Here is a 20101-nt window from a genome sequence, read left to right on the forward strand (position 1 = left end):
TATGTTTTGAACCAGTTTAGTACAGTTCCTGAAAGTCCTGCCCAGTTTTCCAGTCGTTTCAGTAATATGTTGTGGTCAACTGTGTCAAATGCTGCACTGAGATCCAGTAAAACTAAGACTGACATTTTTCCACTGTCTGTATTCAGACATATGTCATTAAACACTTTGGTCAGAGCGGTTTCAGTGCTGTGGTTCTGTCTAAAACCTGACTGGAAGGCATCATAGCAGTTATTCTGTTTTAAGAAGTAATTGAGCTGTTGAGAAACTGCTTTTTCAATGATCTTACTTAAAAATGGGAGATTTGAGATCGGCCTGTAGTTGTTCATTTGTGTCTTGTCAAGATTGTCCTTTTTCAGTATAGGTTTGATTACAGCAGTTTTTAGTGATTCTGGAAACACACCTGATAATAAAGAAAAGTTGACGATCTGTAACAGGTCTGACTCTAAAGTCTTTGAGACCTTTTTGAAAAAACTTGTTGGCAGGACATCAAAACAGCAAGAGGAGGAGTTCAGTTGACCTAAGATGTCCTCCAGGTCTTTGCTGTTAATAGGGTGAAACTGTTTGATGGTGGACACAGTACATATTCTGGATCTGCTGTTGATGTACCAATTGCTTGTCTAATATTTTGGATTTTTTCTGTGAAGAATTTGCCAAAGTCATTGCAGGCCATGGTTGAATGAAGTTCAGCTGCCACTGACACAGGAGGGTTTGTTAGCCTGTCAACTGTAGAAAATAAGACCCGAGCATTATGGCTGTTTTTAGTGATGATGTCAGAGAAGTAGGACCTTCTTGCACTCCTCAGTTGTAAATTATAATTGTGAAGTTTCTCTTTATCGATGTCATAATGAACCTGGAGGTTTGTTTTTCTCCATCTGCGCTCAGCTTTCCTACACTCAGTTTCTCCATGGAGACTTTTTCCTTCCAGAGATAACCTTCACCTTAATGGGAGCAATTGTGTCCATTACATTTAACATTTTTGCATTGAAGCTATTGACGAGCTCATTGACTGACCCTCTGGCCAGGTCAGGTGTTAATGGGAAGACCTGGTTAAAGATCTCACTACTGCCTTCAGTTATACACCGTTTTGTGATCACTGCTGTTGATATATTTGTGTGGGCTGTATAAGGGTAAGGTGCACCTTTCTTTTGTTTAGAATGCTACTGGCTTTACACATAACTGATCAAAACTATCAAATTTAACAAATTTCTTTCTTTCTTTTCTTGTCTGGAATGCCCAGACACCAGACTTATTTGACCCAAATATGGATCATATTTGCATTTTCGTACAGGTTACATATTGCTTTTATCCCTTCAATTTAAAATTTTGAAAATATCCTTTAGTTATCCAGTTTTATTGTTGAACATTCTTGTTAATAGCTAGATCTTAAACAGGATGTAAAATGTTACAAAGCTGTATTCATAAGTATACTTACACAGCCTCAATTCACATTTCACAAGATGTTTGACATGTTTCTTTAAGCTTCTACTACACTGGGACGAGATTGGTAATTACATCACTGATGCACACTGATCCTGAAACAAATTAAGGCATTTCTCCACATTCTGCTTCACAGGTGTGATAGTAACAGTCGTAGCATGAGAGTAAATGAAGATGCTACTGGTTGGTATTTGTGTAAAATTCATTTCGAGGAATCCTTTGTGTAGCTGAGGCTTCTTCTTCCCCAGTGGCTCTCTGGGACTGGGAAACCCATCTTGATCACTGGCTCCACCACCAGCTCCAACAGGCCAGGAGGTTCTGGCACTCTCAGTTCCGTCACCCTGAACAAATTGGAATACGAGCGACCCACCAGAACCAACTGACCGGGGGGGATGCTGGGATGAGGTCCTCTCAGCTGTCGCCAGTACACCTTGAAGTGACGTACGAGGTTGCCAGGGTAGTCCCAGCGCAGAGTGGCGTTGAGGAGTGAGGTTCCAGCCCCACGCAGCCACACCACGTCATCAATGCACACACCGTGAATCCTGTCTGGGGGCACCTGCAGGCTAGCTACATCTAAGACCTTGTAGAAAGAGACGAATAAGAAACATGCTAGAACCAGATTTAAATTCAAATTTTGAATAGATTACTTCTCAAAGAAAACTGGTAACCTTACTGCTGATATTGTTATAGTTGGCAAAAAACCTCTGTCCATCATTTCTTTGTCTGTCTTGAAACCTGTTCATTTAATCAGCTTCAAACTTGGAGTGTATTCTCCCAGTTTAATCTCAAGTGGACTGGAATAAACATATTTATCAGTAACTTTACATTTGTCTTCATGTCATGTGTGGCTAATAAAATGTGTACCAAATACCACAAAATAACCCCACACAAGCCCAGTGTGTAGGGCTTATTTTTTTTGTTGTTTACCTTATGCTTTTATTTTGTCGTACTGTAAGGTGACCTTAAAGGTCTTTAAAGGCGCCTATAAATAAAATGTATTATCATTATTATTTATGGATCCAAGCTTACATTCTAATCTCTAACAGCAGGCACAGAGTAATACATCGAGGAGTACTTGCTCCCACTGTCTCACCATGAGTTCTCCCACCCTGCAGCTGAAAGGCCTGTCCTCAGGCTGTCCGATGCGTTCGATCTTCACACAAACTTCTCGAAGAGTGCAGCAGTGAAGCTCCAGCTGTGAACACCTGCTCACAAACATGGGGAAAAAAATAAGTCCAAGAACTTCAACTCTTTGGAGAAATTAAAATCACTCAACTGTTAGTGCTCCACACACCTCATGGTCCAACCATTGTGGTTCAAGTTTCCACATAGCTGAGTGAACTTGTTCACTAACTGGTGCTCGTCATCCAGTACTTCAGGGGATACACTGTTAACTATAGACACACAAAAACACCCAACAACGACTTGACTTGCTGTGTGATTTGGAGGCAGGATCACAAACCTTCAATAAATGATGAAGTATCAGCAACTGTGTGAAATTAAAGCCCCTAAGCCTGACCAACAGCACTATGTAATAAATTGAGACATACATATATATATATATATATATATATATATATATATATATATATATATATATATATATATATATATATATATATATATATATATATATATATATATATATATATATATATATATACATATACATACATACATACATACATACATACATACATACATACATACATACATACATACATACATACATACATACATACATACATACATACATACATACATACATACATACATACATACATACATACATACATACATACATACATACATACATACATACATACATACATACATACATACATACATACATACATACATACATACATACATACATACATACATACATACATACATACATACATACATACATACATACATACATACATACATACATACATACATACATACATACATACATACATACATATATATATATATATATATATATATATATATATATATATATATATATACACACACACACACACACACACACACACACACACACACACACAACATGTACTGGTGCCTTTTATAGCACCAGTTCACCTCAGCACACTGTTTAAGGCCTGTTGATCAGCATCTTGGAGAACTTGCCACAGTTCTTCTGTGGATTTAAAATGTCAGTATCTTATGTCTCCTCATGCAACCCCGGACATAATCCCCGGTGTTAAGATCAGGGCTCTGTGGGGGGCACACCATCTGTTACTGGGCTCTTTGTTCTTCTTAAAATAAGATAACAAATATTTTATTTATCCCAGTGTTAGATTTTTTTAATAGCAGTTAAAAATTAAGTTAAACAAACGTACTAAATGGCCTAAATCATGAGGATACTCCTTTATGACTCTGGATGGATGATGTCCCTAATTCCTTTAGCAAAAGGAATTAGGGACCAATAGGATGGCTCTACAAAGGTTTTGTTTATTGAATATTGGTTTTTGTATGAGACCTAATGGCCTCGAAGTGCCCATACTGTGCTGTAAACATGTTTAAAGTTCTTTATTTGCAGGTCTGCCAGAACAGGTTTGCGCACTGTAATGTTCAATAAACACATTTTCCTCATCCAGAACATCGCTGCAACACTTCTTTTGACAAACTCTATATTTTGCCTTCCGTCTCTTTGAGAAATCACAAGAGAATTGAGGCGTCAAAAGCAAAAAAACCCATATCTCTAAAGAAATGGAATTATTCTGATTTAAGCAAGAGTTTTGCTTAGAGTGTCTATAAGCCAGACTATTCTCACAATCATACAGTTTAATATTCAAACAGCTCAGTGCCAACGCTGAGGTTTTAACCTGTGGAATCCAGAAACCAATGGATGAGTCTCTTAATCCATCTTTTGTATACAGTCTATAGTTTCCAGCCATTGAAGAATAGTAATTTCATATAGTTTGGATTGAAACACTGCAAAGTCTAAATATCTACACCACTCACCAAAGGAAGGGTCCTTTTTCTCGTTTTTAAAGAGGCACTCGCTGGGTAAACTGTCTATAATGAAACTCAATAAGGTAACAGTTTATAAAAACAACCAACAGCCGTACAAACTTAATTTCACACATGAAAATCAGTCAGTTTTTAATTAGTCTGCTCCTTAAATGTTCTCAACTATAATGTAAACCAAACTAAAGCAGAGAGGGTTTTGACTGTGCGAAATGAGTAGTGATTCCCTGTCAGGCTTAATGGTGGTGATTCAAAAAGATTTTTTGAAGGGTCTTAAGAAACTCACGTTGGATTTCCTGGACATCGACGTGTGTGCACTGACTGGCATCAGTCGTCTTCAGCTCCAAGGAGACTGCGATCTCAGGAGACGCCTTGTAGATGAGGCTCACCAGTGTACTGGACGGCAGGGGTACATGGATGGAGAAGATCCTGAATCAAGGAAAAAAAAAAGAGAAATGAGCTGTTCCATATGTGCCTTAGACTGCAGTTCTGAGTTTTCTATGTGAAAATAAGGTAGAAACTAAAACAAAATAAAGCCTCAATCAAACAAACCCACACACTTGGCACAAACTGGAGTGGTGTGGCTTGCAGGGATGAGTCCGTCGAGCAGCAGCGAACAACTTCCATTCCAGGCGTCCTTCGGGCAGCCAGAGCTTCTCAGCCACCCGAGGCCCCCTAGAGTCTGGTGGTAGTACAAAGGCTGAATCTCCTGGGCTGTCAGGTTGAACCAGCTGCTATTTGTCTCATGCTACATACAGAAAAAAAAAAAGAGTAAAAAATACAAAATTACTCTGCACATTTTTAAACAATGTTAATAAACTAATAAAGCAAATAGTACACTTTAATAGGTTTGACAAGTAAACTTTTGAGTAACAGGTAAGCTTTCAGCTGCTTACAGCTTAACGATGACCTGTAAAACATTACATGTTACAAACCTCTGTAAGCATGTTAAGGTTAAAGTTCATGACCATACAATTAGAATAAGACTGGCTTGTTGCAATGGTTGTAGGAAAAGTCCACTTCTCTCTGAACATGAAAAGACGGCAGCATGGTTTAGGTTTGCAAAGTTGTTGTGTCTGAACAAACCACAAGACTTGTGGAATAACGTCCTTTGGACACACAAGGGGAGGTGCCTGCACCACATGTGAAAACAAACACCTCATACCAACTAACGAGCAAGGTGGTGCAGAGATGACGGTTTAGGTTGGTTTTCAGAGGATGGGACCCGGACACCCTGCTGACCCTGAACTCCTCCGTACACTAAACTAGTCTAGAGTCAAATGTCCAGCTGTCTGGGCGATAACCGATCATCTTAAACACACAAAGTAAATCTACAACAGAATAACTGAAAGTGGTTCAAGACGTTAACAAGAAGTGTACTTTGTTTTTCACAGACTAATTCTGGAGTTTGTCTTCTTTAAATAAATAATTACACTGTTGATGATGTTTGTTTGTTTTTTAAATTATCACCTGATATGCAAAATTGTCTTTCCATCCATCCATCCATCCATCCATCCATCTTAATCTGCTTTATCAGAGGCCGGGTCGCGGGGGCAGCAGCCTAAGCAAAGAGGCCCAGACCTCCCTCTCCCCAGCCACCTCCTCCAGCTTATCCGGGGGAACACCAAGGCGTTCCCAGGCCAGCCGAGAGATATAATCTCTCCAGCATGTCCTGGGTCTGCCCCGGGGCCTCCTCCCGGTGGGACATGCCTGGAACACCTCACCCAGGAGGCGCCCAGGGGGCATCCTTGTCAGATGCCCGAACCACCTCAGCTGGCTCCTTTCGATGTGGAGCGGCAGCTGCTCTACTCTGAGCCCCTCCCAGATGGCCGAACTTCTCACCCTATCTCTAAGGGAGAGGCCAGCCACCCTTCGGAGGAAGCTAATTTCTGCCGCTTGTATCCGCGATCTCGTTCTTTCGGTCACTACCCACAGCTCGTGGCCATAGGTGAGGGTAGGGACGTAGATCGACCGGTAACTTGAGAGCTTCGCTTTTACACTCAGCTCCCTCTTCACCACGACGGACCGGTGCAGCGCCCGCATTACTGCAGCCCCAATCCGTCTGTCGATCTCCGGCTCCCTTCTCCCATCACTCGCGAACAAGACCCCGACATACTTGAACTCCTCCACTTGGGGCAGGAACTCATCCCCGACCCGGAGTGGGCACTCCACCCTTTTCCGGCTGAGAACCATGGCCTCAGATTTGGAGGTGCTGATCCTCATTCCCGCTGCTTCACACTCGGCTGCGAACCGATGAAGCCAACAGAACCACATCATCCGCAAAAATCAGAGATGAGATTCTGAGGCCACCAAAGCGAAAGCCCTCCGCCACTTGGCTGCGCCTTGAAATCCTGTCCATGAAAATTATGAACAGAACCGGAGACAAAGGGCAGCCCTGGCGGAGCCCATCACCCACCGGGAACGAGTCCGACTTATTGCCGGCAATGCGAACCAAGCTCTTACAATGGTTGTATAGGGATCGAATGGCCCGTAGCAATGGGCCAGACACCCCATACTCCCGCAACACCTCCCACAGGACACCCCGAGGGACACGGTCGAATGCCTTCTCCAAGTCCACAAAACACATGTAGACTGGTTGGGCAAACTCCCATGCACCCTCAAGTACCCTCGAGAGGATAAAGAGCTGGTCCAGTGTTCCGCGACCAGGACGAAAACCGCATTGTTCCTCCTGTATTCGAGGTTCGACTAGCGGACGAACTCTCCTTTCCAGCACCCTGGCATAGACTTTCCCAGAGAGGCTGAGGAGTGTGATCCCCCTGTAGTTGGAACACACCCTCCGGTCCCCCTTCTTAAAGATGGGGACCACCACCCCGGTCTGCCAGTCCACAGGTACTGCCCCTGATGTCCACGCAACATTGCAGAGGCGTGTCAAGCAGGACAGCCCTACAACGTCCAGAGCCTTCAGGAACTCGGGGCGGACCTCATCAACACCAGGGGCTCTGCCACCAAGGAGTTGTTTAACTGCCTCAGTGACCTCGCCCCTGGAAATTGGCGGGTCATTCCCCTCATCCCCAGACTCTGCTTCCTCCTCGGAAGACGTGTCGGTGGGATTAAGGAGGTCCTTGAAGTATTCCTTCCACCGCCTGACAATTTTCTCAGTCGACGTCAGCAGCGCTCCGCCAGTACTATACACAGTGTAGGTAGAGCACCGCTTTCCCCTCCTGAGACGCCTGACGGTTTGCCAGAATCTCTTCGAGGCAGTCCGAAAGTCTTTTTCCATGGCCTCTCCGAACTCCTCCCACACCCGAGTTTTTGCTTCAGCCACTGCCCGAGCCGCATTCCGCTTAGCCTGTCGATACCTGTCGGCTGCCTCCGGAGTCCCACAGGCTAACCAAGCCCGATAGGACTCCTTCTTCAGCCTGGTGGCTCCGTTCACCTCTGGTGTCCACCATTTGGTTCGGGGATTACCACCACAGCAGGCACCAACCACCTTTTGGCCGCAGCTCAATGCAGCAGCTTCGGCAATGGAGACGCTGAACATGGTCCATTCGGACTCAATGTCCCCAGTCTCCCTCGGAATGCTGTTGAAGCTCTGCCGGAGGTGTGCGTTGAAGATCTCGCGGACTGGGGCCTCTGCTAGACGTTCCCAGCACACCCTCACTACGCGTTTAGGTGCACCAGGTCTGTCCAGCGTCCTCCCCTGCCACCTGATCCAACTCACCACCAGGTGGTGATCAGTTGACAGCTCAGCCCCTCTCTTTACCCGAGTGTCTAGAACATATGGTCGCAGGTCTGGTGATACGATTACAAAATCGATCATCGACCTACGGCCTAGAGCGTCCTGGTGCCACGTGCACTTATGGACACTCTTATGTTCGAACAGGGTGTTCGTTATGGCCAAACTGTGATTAGCACAGAAGTCCAATAACAAAGCACCGCTCGGGTTCAGATCAGGGAGGCCGTTCCTCCCAATCACGCCCCTCCAGGTCTCGCTGTCGTTACCCACGTGAGCATTGAAGTCTCCCAGCAGGACAACAGAGTCTCCAGGTGGAGCACCTTCCAGCACCCCCCCAGGGACTCTAAGAAGGCTGGGTACTCCGAACTGCCACTCGGCGCAGGGAACAAACCCTCTCGTCCACCGGGAAAAACCCCAACGTACCGGCAGCAAGCCGAGGGGATATTAGGATACCCACCCCAGCCCGCCGCCTCTCACCAGGGGCAACTCCAGACTGAGACAGAGTCCAGCCCCTCTCCAGGAGACTGGTTCCAGAGCCCAAGCCATGCGTAGAGGTGAGCCCGACTATATCTAGCCGGTACCTCTCAACCTCACGCACTAACTCAGGCTCCTTCCCCACCAGAGAGGTGACATTCCATTTCCCTATTGCCAGTCTTGGCAGCCGGGGGTCAGTCTGCCAGGGCCTCCGCTCCTGGCCGCCACCCGGCACACAATGCACCCGACCCCTATGGCACCTCCTGCGGGTGGTGGGCCTGCGGGAGGATGGGCCCATGTCTCCTCTTCGGGCTGTGCCCGGCCGGGCCCCATGGACTAAGGCCCGGCCACCAGACGCTCGCCCTCGGGCACCCTCCCCGGGCCTGGCTCCAGGGCGGGGCCCCGGTAACCCTATCCCGGGCAGGGTAAACTGTTCCCTCGATATTCTTTTCATAAGGGTCTTCTGAATCGCTCTTTGTCTGGTCCCTCACCCAGGACCAATTTGCCATGGGAGACCCTACCAGGGGGCAAAAGCCCCCAGACAACATAGCCCCTGGGATCCCTGGGACACACAAACCCCTCCACCACGATAAGGTAGCGATTCAAGGAGGAGAATTGTCTTTCCTTTACATAAAAAAATGTAAAGTGTAATATGAGTATTCACTGTTGTACTGGTAACAGTGAATACTGTCCTTTTTCTTTTTTATGTAAATTGTCTTTCCTTTACATAAAAAAGAAAAAGGACAGTATTCACTGTTACCAGTACAACAGTGAATACTCATATTACACGAGTAAGCCCTCTGATCCAAAAGCACAGGCTTCAGCTTGGTCTTGGCTTCAGACAGTTTCTTCTATTCTATCTCTATAGTGATGTCAGTGAGATCATTACCAGAGGGGGACACCCTAAATAAGGCCATCTGAGTCACAAAGCTCTCTGTAAGTACAGAAGACCACCCACCTGCTGTTCAAACCTTCTGTTTGTGAGGAAAAGCTCTGTTTAGAAGAATGGGAGACGGGACAGCAATGGCAAAGCAACTTAAGGAGTGTACATCAAAGCTATACAACACCTCAGAAATCAACCCTTTTCTACACAATCTATGACGCTAACACAAAGTTAGCACACCCCTTCACACTAGCCAAGCAGATGAAACTTGACTGGGATTGAAAACAAAACAAAAGAAGTGATGCAACAGCTTTTAGAATCACACCTTGTTCCAAGTGTACTCAGATCACTGTCAGCCCTGTAAACTGCTCCAGGGCTGTTTTTGACTTTGCCGTGAGTTTTGTGGTAAAACTTCAAAGAAATATCTTATGGAAGTTTTCCTTATTAGGATAGAAATATGTGCAAGTATGTAGGAGCATTTCTTTTAGGATTCATTTTAAAATTCTTTTATTTGCTTTTGAAGCCCTCCATAGCCTAACCCCATCTTATCTCTCTGAGCTGCTACAGCCTTATACACCCACCCGCTCTCTCAGGTCAGCTGATCAGCTGCTCCTGAATGTACCCAGGGCTGAGCATAGAGGAGATCGTGCGCCAACCTATGGAACGATCTCCCTTCAGAGAGCAGACAGGCTTCTTCTCTACCTGTTTTTAAATCACTCCTGGAAACCCACCTCTTCACCCTGGCCTTTGACACCACGTGAGATTTTGGTTTTTATTTTTAGTGTTATTTTAGTTGTTTTTAGTTGATTCTATGCTGTTTTATCTTGTTTTTTAATATAGGGCTGTTTTAATTTTTATGTATTATGTGTTTTATTTATTTTTGCTGTCTTCTGTTATTCTATTGTTTTTAACTTATTTTCTGTACAGCACTTTGGTCCTGTGCTGGGTATTTTAAAGTGCTTTCTAAATAAAATGTGAGCAAAAGAAAGTTTAGTGTCATATTGTTATTGGCATTTACACAGGGAGTAATGCAAAGGTAATACATGAAGCAGTGTAATACATAAATAACGCTTTACTTCAGTACCTGTCCTTGCCAGTAGACGGCATTCCCAAAGCCCTGGCAGAAGGAGGAGACGAAGGGGAGCGGTGAGGCTAGTCGGTGGATGTACAGGTAGTTTGACAGAAGAGCCCAGAACCTGCACAGAGGACAGACATCTCAGTCTTTACACTGACTAACATGCCCCACATATTGTCTATATTTGAAAGATGGATGCTGTGTCCAGTTCTCAGAAGTGTTGCAAATGCACAAGAACCTTAACTTAGCATTTACTCCAACAGCCAGCAAGGAGTGATTGTAAGTCTGAATGTGAAAAAGGCTCTCAGCTTCCTCCCCCTATTATGGTTCTCATTAGAGCCCAAAAGGACTGACAAGTGAGAAGTTACTAGCCTCTCAGTGCACAATCTCACTTCTGCTGCTCACTGTTAAAAAACAAGACAGTGATGGCTAAAGCCTTCAACTTATGGTGCCTACACCCATCTATAAATACAGTCTGATTTTTTCACAGAGTAGATGTTGCACTAGTCTCACTTGTCTTGATTCTTGCGGAATTCACTCTTATCCTCATGAGTCTCGTATACCCAGCCAGGAGCAAAGATGGCTACAGAGAAGTTGTGCCTTCGAATGATCTCCAGCGCCTGCAGACAACCAAAATCAGACGCTGCACGGTACAAGCACAAGCTGGTAAACACAATTCACAGTTTCTTACCTTATTTGTCTCAAACATTCCTCCTACTACCTCTCCTCGAGCAAACACATCCACTCCAACATAGATGTCAGCTTGGCGGTCTTGGAGCGCCAGGTTCTTCATCTCCACTAGGTTCTCCTCCTTCCAGTTGTAGTTGGTAAAGAGGCCATCGCAAGCATCAAAAAACACCCTGGTATGGAGATATTGACACGGATACATAACTGTTTGCCAGGAACTGACAGGCTAGAAGCAATCGTGATCTAAAAGGTCTGACACACTTCTGTGGACCAAAGTTCTCCTTTTCAGTCTTTGTTTTTGATCAGATGCTATAAAGGAAACACGTTTTGTTTTTTTTTAATCTACCTGTTGGACTGGTTGAGCTCATTCTGCCATTTTAGCTCTCCATTGTCAAGTACACTGTCGTACCACAGCACAAGGCTGCCGGACACTCTCTCGTGCATCTGGTCTGTCAGATAGCGCAGGAACAGCGGCACATTTCGCACTGCAACCTCCTGTAAGCAGAGAGCAGCACACATGATCCATCTGCTACAGCTGCAAAGACTGACACTGTCATGCAATCGGTTTACTTTTTCCCAAAAGGTAAGCACAAATCAAAGCACACATCAGTAGTACAGCGGTCCCTCGCTATAGCACGGTTCACCTTTCACGGCCTCGCTGTTTTGCAGATTTTTTTGTGCAATTTTGCATGCTTTTTTTTTTTTAAATACACAGCGAATTGTGTTCTGCATGCTGATTGGCTGTAGACCATTGTCAATCGTGTTGTGTCTCCTGTCCAGTAAAGAATGCGTTCAGCTTGTCAAATTTACATAAATCTTCAATTGCTAGCAGTGTGACTCTGAAGTGCTGCACTGTGTGTTTGTACGTTTTCTCCCCAACAAACACGGCAATGTCAACGAAACGTTCTATACTACTGGACTTATTTTTCTACAACGGTTTGAACTTTAAGAGTCTTTAAACAAGAGAGAAAAGTGTTAAAATGTTCATGCCTGTCTGAAAAAAAGTGTATATAGTGAGTAGTGAGGGGTTTTACATTAAAACATCTCTAATAATTGTAGAAAATAAAGCTGACTACTTTGTGGATTTCACCTATCGCGAGTTATTTTTAGAATGTAACTCCTGCCATAAACGAGGGACCGCTGTTTCTGATTAAATCATTTCTTTGATCTGCTCCAATAGATGGTAGAGTAAAAGCTAAATACTCACAGCCTGTTATTAATGACAGATGTAGGATTTGTTTTTGCTTCTGTGGCTTTTTCAGTGATTTAATAGGTTTTCAATAAGATTGCATAAAAGCTGTCTGTAATCCTTCCCCTCTACATCTACTGACAAAGATGTAGAGGGTGCTGCCATTTCTGGGAAAACGGTACATTAAGATTTACAACATACAATTAAGTATTGTGTAAAAGATGACTTATTCGTCTCAGTCCAGTTTATTTTTTTAAGTGTTATTAAAAAAATAAACAGAAAAAAATTTAGGCTTTTTTCCTTTTTTAGATAGTTAAGAATAGAAACTGGAGACAGAGAGAGCGGGAAGATGGAACAAATGGCATCCGGTTGAAGTCAAACCTGCCACTGCATTACAGTTTTTCTCAAATGCTAAAACACATGTCACAAACGTTACCACCAGGTCCCCCAATGTCCAAACACAACACCCTTCTCTAAAGCTACATAAACACAACCACACCTTCCCACTGCAAAACTCAAACTCCCACACCAAGAGAGCAGCTCGAAGCTGTCAAAACTGTAAACACTATACACAGCATTACACACTACAGCAAAACAATTGAAAACACAATGCTCAATTTGTGAGAAGGTTCTTTGTTTCATAACTGCCAATGCATATTTTAGAAACTATACAGTAACGGATCGTCGTAGATCTCTGCAGAGGATTAGGCATTTAGATTTGTGAGTTTCATATGAGTAGTATAAATCTATAGAAAATCCTGCATGTACGTACACTACTGTAACACAACTCAATGCAAAAACAGAATCTATTGCACACAACAGTAATCTTGAAAACATGAACAGGGTGTGAAGTGTATTTACGTTATTCACACCACACACACACCACAATCACTGTGCGGCATCATGTCGCTGAGCTGTTGCTCGCATCTCGTCCGTAATGATGGTGCGAGGTTGTCTTGCTCTCCCTCCTGGACCTTCTCCTCTCCCATGTTGGCCTTCTCCTCTTCCTCGTTGGTCGCTCCTCTTCCTCCTCTCATTTGAACTCCTCTTCCTCATTGGCCTGCTCCTCTTCTTCCAGGGCCAGCTCTTCTCCCTCCTCTGCATCAAATTCCTCTTCCCCTGACTCTGCCTTCATCCATTGTGTTTGTTTGGAACCTTCAGCATACTGTGCACTCTGAACTTGCTTTTACATGTGGGTACAGCATTAGCAACAAGTGTCTTCAATTTTGAGTCATTGTGTGTAGTGAATGACGCCAGGTGTGTTCCCTGTGTTCAAAGATTGGTGACTGTGGCAAGCATTTTGCATCACATGGGCTTTCATTTGAGGATATGAGCAGAGTTGTTTTGCAACATGTGTTTTAGCAAGGAAAAATGTGTTTAGATTTATGAGTACAGAGGGTTGTGTTTTGTGAATTGTGTCTTCATGTGACATGTGTTTATGGTACTGGAATATGGTGGCTACATTTAGTAAATGTGTTTAGACTACTGGTCATTTGGGTTACAGGATTGGCTTTTGTGTTTTAACATTTGAGAAAAACTGTAAACACAGGTTCATTATGTCAGCTACACTGGCACCCAATATGTTGGCTTTGTAATCATCAGGAACTCTGTCCCTGACTGCTTCCTAATCCATGCCATTCCAAGCTATGGTAAATTCTTGATCAAGTGCAGGAGTTTATGTACCTGAGGGTCTTGTTCATAAATGAGGGCACAAGCAGCAGAAATGAGCTTCCTCTGAAGTGTGGCTGAGCTCTCCGTTCAAGATAGGATGACGAGTTTGGTCATTAGGAAGGAACTTGGAGTGGAGCTGCTGCTCCTCCACATCTAAATAACCCAATTTAGGTGATTCGGGCATCTGTCTACAATGCCTCCTAAATGAGGTGTTGCGAGGAAACCCCACAATAAACACAGGACACACTGGAGGGATTATATCTCTTAGCTAGCTTGGAAAACACCTGTGAGTACCCTGGATGAGCTGGAAGAGCTGACTAGGGGTAAAACTTGGTGCCGGTTGGGAGATGGATTAAAAAATTGGCTGTATTTCCTAAACATTTTGTTTTAGAGGTGAGCACAGAAGCTTTACTCACACTGAGCTTGTTCTCTATGTTAATGAGCCAGCCGTCAAAGCCAAAACAGTGGCTAATCTGGACAAGTTTATCAGCTACTCTCCGGTACGACTCCTCATCTTTCAGGAAGTCTTCACACATCGCAGCTCCATTTATCCACTCTGTGATGAAAGTCCCTGTAGACCACAGCAGTTTAACATTTCAAGACAAGAAAAGATACCATTTCTCTTTCTGCCAACATACTCCTTTTCTTTTAGTATATCCTACATTTAAAATTTATGATGCTATTTCAGACGTACTAAACTGGGTCTGGTTCTGCTTTATTGAGACTTTCTGCTCACCAATAACAATGACTCCATGTTTGTGTGCAGCATTGGTCCACACAGCCGGAGGAATAGTTACCAGGTGGTGTGAAAAGTAGTTAAAAATATCGATGTACTGCCAGTGGTAGAAAGCATATGGAGCCTCTGCATTTGTGCCCTGAACAAACCTTAGAGGGGAAACAGAAGAAAGCCTGTGTGAGACCAGTACAACAGTGTGACTGTAACAACATCTCCATGAACTTAAACCAAAGAAATAAAAGCTTAAGCCACAAGTTTAGGCTGTTCTAGGTAAGGTGTATCAAACTGTAGCATTTACAGTACATGTAGTTGGTTGTAACTGGATGTGTGTTGGGATTTACAAGCATTTCGAATTTTCTTCTAGCTGGGAACAAGTGACCTGACATCTTTTCTCCAGAGGAAGAAAATGTGTCAATCAGATCTAAAATAATTTAAAGTAGTAATGAAACTCTACGCGTTTTAAGGTTATTTTACGGCATGGAGCCTCACTAAAAACTGTCATGCATACAAAACTGCCGTTTGCTGCAGTTTTCTTAAGTAGCTATACCATGGTCTAAGGCATAGTTTGTGGGCTGGCCCTTGATGGATCTCAGAACTGGGCAGAGCGGCAGCCTGCAGCCAGTTAGAAGCTAATCAGTTGGATGACCTGGTGCAGTGTCTAAGAATAATTCAGAATGAATAATTACAGATTTTAATATAATACACTGGTTTTAGGGTGGACCCTTTAGTTATTAAATCAAAGGCAGGGGATTAGTTGTGTTGACCAAATCTTTTCAAAGTAAATTAAAGAACTATTTGTGGCAAAGATGATAAGAGGAGAATATGTCCAATATTGTTGCAGTCGCTTACGCACGCACGCACGCACGCACGCACGCACGCACGCACGCACGCACACACACACACACACTATGCTAACTAAAGCCACAAAGAAATTATGCTTTCAAAAAAAATTGTTGGTAAGATAAAAAAGACAAAAACAGCTCTGTATCACCTGTTTGCATGTTTTCTGACCGTCTGCACTGAGACAGAAGCAGCTACTGTTGATGTATTAGCCTTCCCCGTCACAAACGCTAGCTCACAAATTTAATTATTCGGCTGCTCCATGGCCTGTTTCCTGTCACGCACGCTGCTGTTTTGGCTGCAGCTCATTATTATTGTAAAAATATGCCACTTTGACCGTAGGCCTGCTGATATATTGCGAAAGACACTTTGTTTTCTAGGGCTCTCATAAACATAGCTTTTGTTCATGTATAGAATCGATCAGCATTGAGCATGATTGCAGGTGTTAGGGTAAATGACGCAAAAATGCCACTGAAAGTGGTTATATGGAAAAGGACTAATATACAAGGACTGCTGATTCAGCGTGGTCCTTGTGTAAGAGTACCAAACAATCAGGATTTAACACCATAACACACCCACACATATCATTTTTGTGCTTAACATGCACGGACAGAAGAAGGTTATTATTTAAAGCACCATAGTAAACTGCTGTATTGATAGTCTATGTTAAAATACGAAGAAAACTATCACACCCTATTATTAAGACAGACAAATATCTGACTTTAATTACAGTTTTGTATTTCAACAAGCTAATTAAATATAGATATTTGCCAAGGCAACAATTTTAGCTGTACCCTTTACCCCAGTGGCTTTAACCCTTTTTATAAGGTCAGCATGCACAAGGTTTGGGTGCTCTGTGATCATATCGCAAGGTGTCACATTAAGGTCTGTCAGCAAGATTAGCCAGAAATCACCGTGCTGAATCTTATGATTCAGAAACGTGAAGCATAGACAAAGAAAGTGCGTATCACATGTTGGCATGGCTCACTCGCTTCATACCTGTCATCAAGGTAGCCACCCATCATGTCATGAGACACCAAGGTCCGTCGCAGACAACGGTCCAGAGGAGGCTCTCTAGGTGCCAAGGGGACAACTGCCACACTGAAGGGGTTTGCCTTACTTCTTGTCCACGACAACAGATCCTCCATTGATTCAAGACCGCAGGTGATTGGTTCAGTGGTGTCAGCATCATAATGTTTCTCTTGAAGACAACAAGAAACAGCATGTACAAGAATGTACAACATACCAGCTTTAACTCAGATCTTTTTAGACTTGTAACCTTACTAGGTAGCGGTGACGCTGTATACGTGACGACTTCACAAGTAACTGAGTCCGTGGGCTGATCCAAACAAGATTCCAACCTGATAAAGGATAAGAAACCAGGAAAAGGTTTTTTTTTAAATTGGTTTTTAAACTAATCTGATGTGACAGTATTTCCGAAAAAGGTTCCCAGACATCAAAAATTTTTCTGACAATATTGCAATTAATCGGTTCCCAGACAGAGAAAATTCCCTTAACATAAAAAAGTTGCTCTGGAAGAGTCCTGGAAGAGTCCAGCACCCACCGGAAATTAGTCCGAATTGTTGCCAGTGTTGTGCCAGAAAGTGATCGCCTACCAAAACCTGATTTCCAGTGCTTCCTGGTTTTTATGTGTAATCTCTTTGTGTATGTTGGTAAATAGACTTCAGTGAAGAGGGTTTACAAAGGGGTTATATACAAAATGTAAAAATTACATGTTTTTCAAGTATCTTTATAACTCTGTGTTATTGTACTTACATTATAACCAATCTGGTCCTTTTTGTCCACTTAAAATATGTTTACAGAACTGTTGTTATATTTGTTGCAATATCTTCTGTCCTCTTGGCCAGATTGCTCTTAAAAAACACATTTTTAACTGGATAAATAAAGGATATATAAAAGTCACTGCCAAAAACTGATTACGGCTTCTACCTTGTTACAAGAATGCTGTTTGTGGTTCAAGATGACCTGATATCATTCATACATACATATATTTGACATATGTCTCACATATTATAGACCAACAAGTTATTTATAGCAGTTTAAATACGAGCAACCAGTTTTTGGCAAATACCGGAAATCAGTTTTTGGCAGACGATCATTTCTTGGCATAACACCGGTAATGTGGACAAAGCTCCCGTAACAAGGACTGAATGGCTAATAACAATGGACCGGACACCCCATACTCCCGAAGCATCCCCCATGGGACACTCCAATGCCTTTTCCACACACTCTCAAATATCATTGAGGGGATAAAGAGCTGGTTCAGTGGTCTGCGAACAGGACAAAAACCACCTTGTTCCTCCTGTAGCTGTTGTTCAACTAACAAACACTCTCCCTTTCAAACAAACAAACTGTGGTTTATGAAAAAGTCCAAAAACAAAACACAGCTCGGGATCAGTTTAGACAGGTCGTTCCTCCCAGTCACGCTCCTCGATGTCTCCTTGTCGTTGCCCACTCAGTGACTTCAATAAGCCTGGTTACTCTGAACTGTTTGATGCATAAGCACAAACAGTCAGGAATCGTTCCCTGACCAGAAGGTGCAGGGAAGCAACCTTCTCATCCACCGACGAGAACCCCAATGTATCTGGCATGATCCCCATAAATGATCATTCCCTTCCTGCTTCCAGTAATGTGTCCCGTAGTTTTCTCCTTTCTCTTCTCCTAGGTGAAGACGGAGCTTAACTTGACAAGACAGAAGATCTTGACCGGAAGTTCTCTAACATAACTTTTTTTTGGCAACGTGATCGATCATTTCGTATCCTCTCTTTGAGATTTAAAAATCAGTTTTACAAAAGACACCTGACAAATATCTCATAGCATTTCAATAAAAACATTTCAAGTGGCAAAAAGGTGATTAATTGAAATATCAAACGCAGAGCAGGAAGAATAGCAGACTGTTAAACATACTTGCAAAGCTGTTCTTTGTTTTATATTTAACGCCATAGGTTATGTTGACTACAGCCTATTTACCAAAATAAATAAAGATATAAGGCATAAAAAAAAAGAAATACGTATATCGGGAACTTTTAGGCCTAATTTTCACACAGCAGGCAGAAGGGCTCTCCTGACTAAATGTTGTACCTCTTTCCTGCGACACCATCACTTTCCTCTCCGTTCTTTCTTTTCCTTCGTAAAGGAAGCTGGATTTCCTCACCACTCGATGCCATTTCCCTGAATTTCGTGCAGAGAGTAATGAAGTGTCAAGTTATCTGAAGACATGGAAACTGAAACGGCTTTTCAACCAGTGAGGACGTCGTTCTCTCTCTCATTCTCTCTCAAGTTAATAGGCGGTTGCAGACAGCTGAAAGGTGCACACCACCACCTACTGTACAGTGTGTACATCATCATGTTATTAACAAACTAAATCAGCTCCCAACCAGCTGTGTTTCTCTCAAATAACAAAAATTGCTTTCCTAGTTCCTTCTTCTCTTAGTCTCCTTCCTACACCTTCAGCCCCGCCCATCTGTTCCCCCAAATATCCATCAATGACCGTTCCCTTCCCTGCTTCCAGTTTCCCCTTTCTAGTGTATTTCACATTTTTGAAATATTTTTTCATTTCTTATCCTCATACTATCTTTTCTGCCATAGTTCCATCCTTATCTTATTGATAACTGCCCTTCCTTCACATTTTCCAAGTGGAATGGGTATTGTTATTTCTTTTAGCAAAAGCACCTTTTGGTAATTTATCGGCATTTTCATTTCCATTCCAATTTCACAAACTAAAACGACAAAGCTGGACAACGTGGGAGCTGTTTAATATAATGTGATAAAAAAAATCTGGTTTGTACTTTTTGATGTCACTATGCTCGATATACGAAACCTATAGGCGTCAAAATCCAGTTGATAACACTCAATTTAAACCACTGTTAATTACCAAACAGCTATAAAATAATTGATGATCTAATTTATCTTATTTTTTTAAACAATTTTTAAGAAACTGGTTAGATTAAACATTAAACTCAGTCCCCGATCAGTAACATTTTGTATTAACGGTTTTATTTTAAAATAAATATCTATTTAGGACTTCTTTTTTTTTTTACCATGTCATACAGCAAAAGACTGTATTTGTTTAATTTGTTTATGAGAAGGTGGACAGTGGCCAGCTGGACAAAAGAGTACATCTTTTGTTTATGTGCACGACCAGACTCTTTCGCTTTGTAAAGATTAGTCTCTAACGGAAAATACAGGTGCAACAACACAGAGCCCCGGAGAAGGTAAAAATGGCGGCTACGGATCAGGCGAAACCTCACACTCTTGTCCCGTGTGAATGATTTTCATTTATTTTTCATTACACTGTATTTCCCGGTTATTTAAAAGCAAACGTTTTTAAATTTAGCTCTTGTAACAGTTCAAAGTGAAGAAACTACCAAGGCTGGAGATGTGGTTGGGTCCGTTATCGTTAGTGGTAT

At 42.7% G+C, this 20101-nt stretch overlaps 1 protein-coding gene across 1 annotated transcript; it reads right to left on the bottom strand.

The window, feature by feature from the left end:
* Positions 1–1332: 1332 nt before the first annotated feature.
* Positions 1333–19169, bottom strand: engase (endo-beta-N-acetylglucosaminidase). The gene is made up of 14 exons (XM_026165954.2): positions 18774–19169; positions 16956–17032; positions 16671–16872; positions 14832–14980; positions 14512–14666; positions 11582–11730; positions 11240–11408; positions 11062–11168; positions 10558–10669; positions 4980–5167; positions 4706–4848; positions 2732–2831; positions 2531–2642; positions 1333–2017 (listed from the first exon to the last, which is right to left on the bottom strand). Exons 1-14 carry the CDS (start codon positions 18857–18859, stop codon positions 1640–1642), a joined length of 2127 nt encoding a protein of 708 aa, XP_026021739.1. The 5' UTR covers positions 18860–19169; the 3' UTR covers positions 1333–1639.
* Positions 19170–20101: the final 932 nt, after the last annotated feature.

This window comes from Astatotilapia calliptera, chromosome 4, assembly GCF_964374335.1.
Source record: "Astatotilapia calliptera chromosome 4, fAstCal68.1, whole genome shotgun sequence".
Taxonomy (NCBI): Eukaryota; Metazoa; Chordata; class Actinopteri; order Cichliformes; family Cichlidae; genus Astatotilapia; species Astatotilapia calliptera.

What these genes read in the sequence shown, in the direction of transcription:
- engase (XM_026165954.2), bottom strand. Translation starts at nt 18,859, where the DNA reads ATGGCATCGAGTGGTGAGGAAATCCAGCTTCCTTTACGAAGGAAAAGA. An exon ending in CGATGTCCAGGAAATCCAAC is followed by an intron (nt 2,832 to 4,705) that starts GTGAGTTTCTTA and finishes GTGTGTCTATAG; the next exon opens with TTAACAGTGTATCCCCTGAA. An exon ending in CACAATGGTTGGACCATGAG is followed by an intron (nt 2,643 to 2,731) that starts GTGTGTGGAGCA and finishes GTTTGTGAGCAG; the next exon opens with GTGTTCACAGCTGGAGCTTC.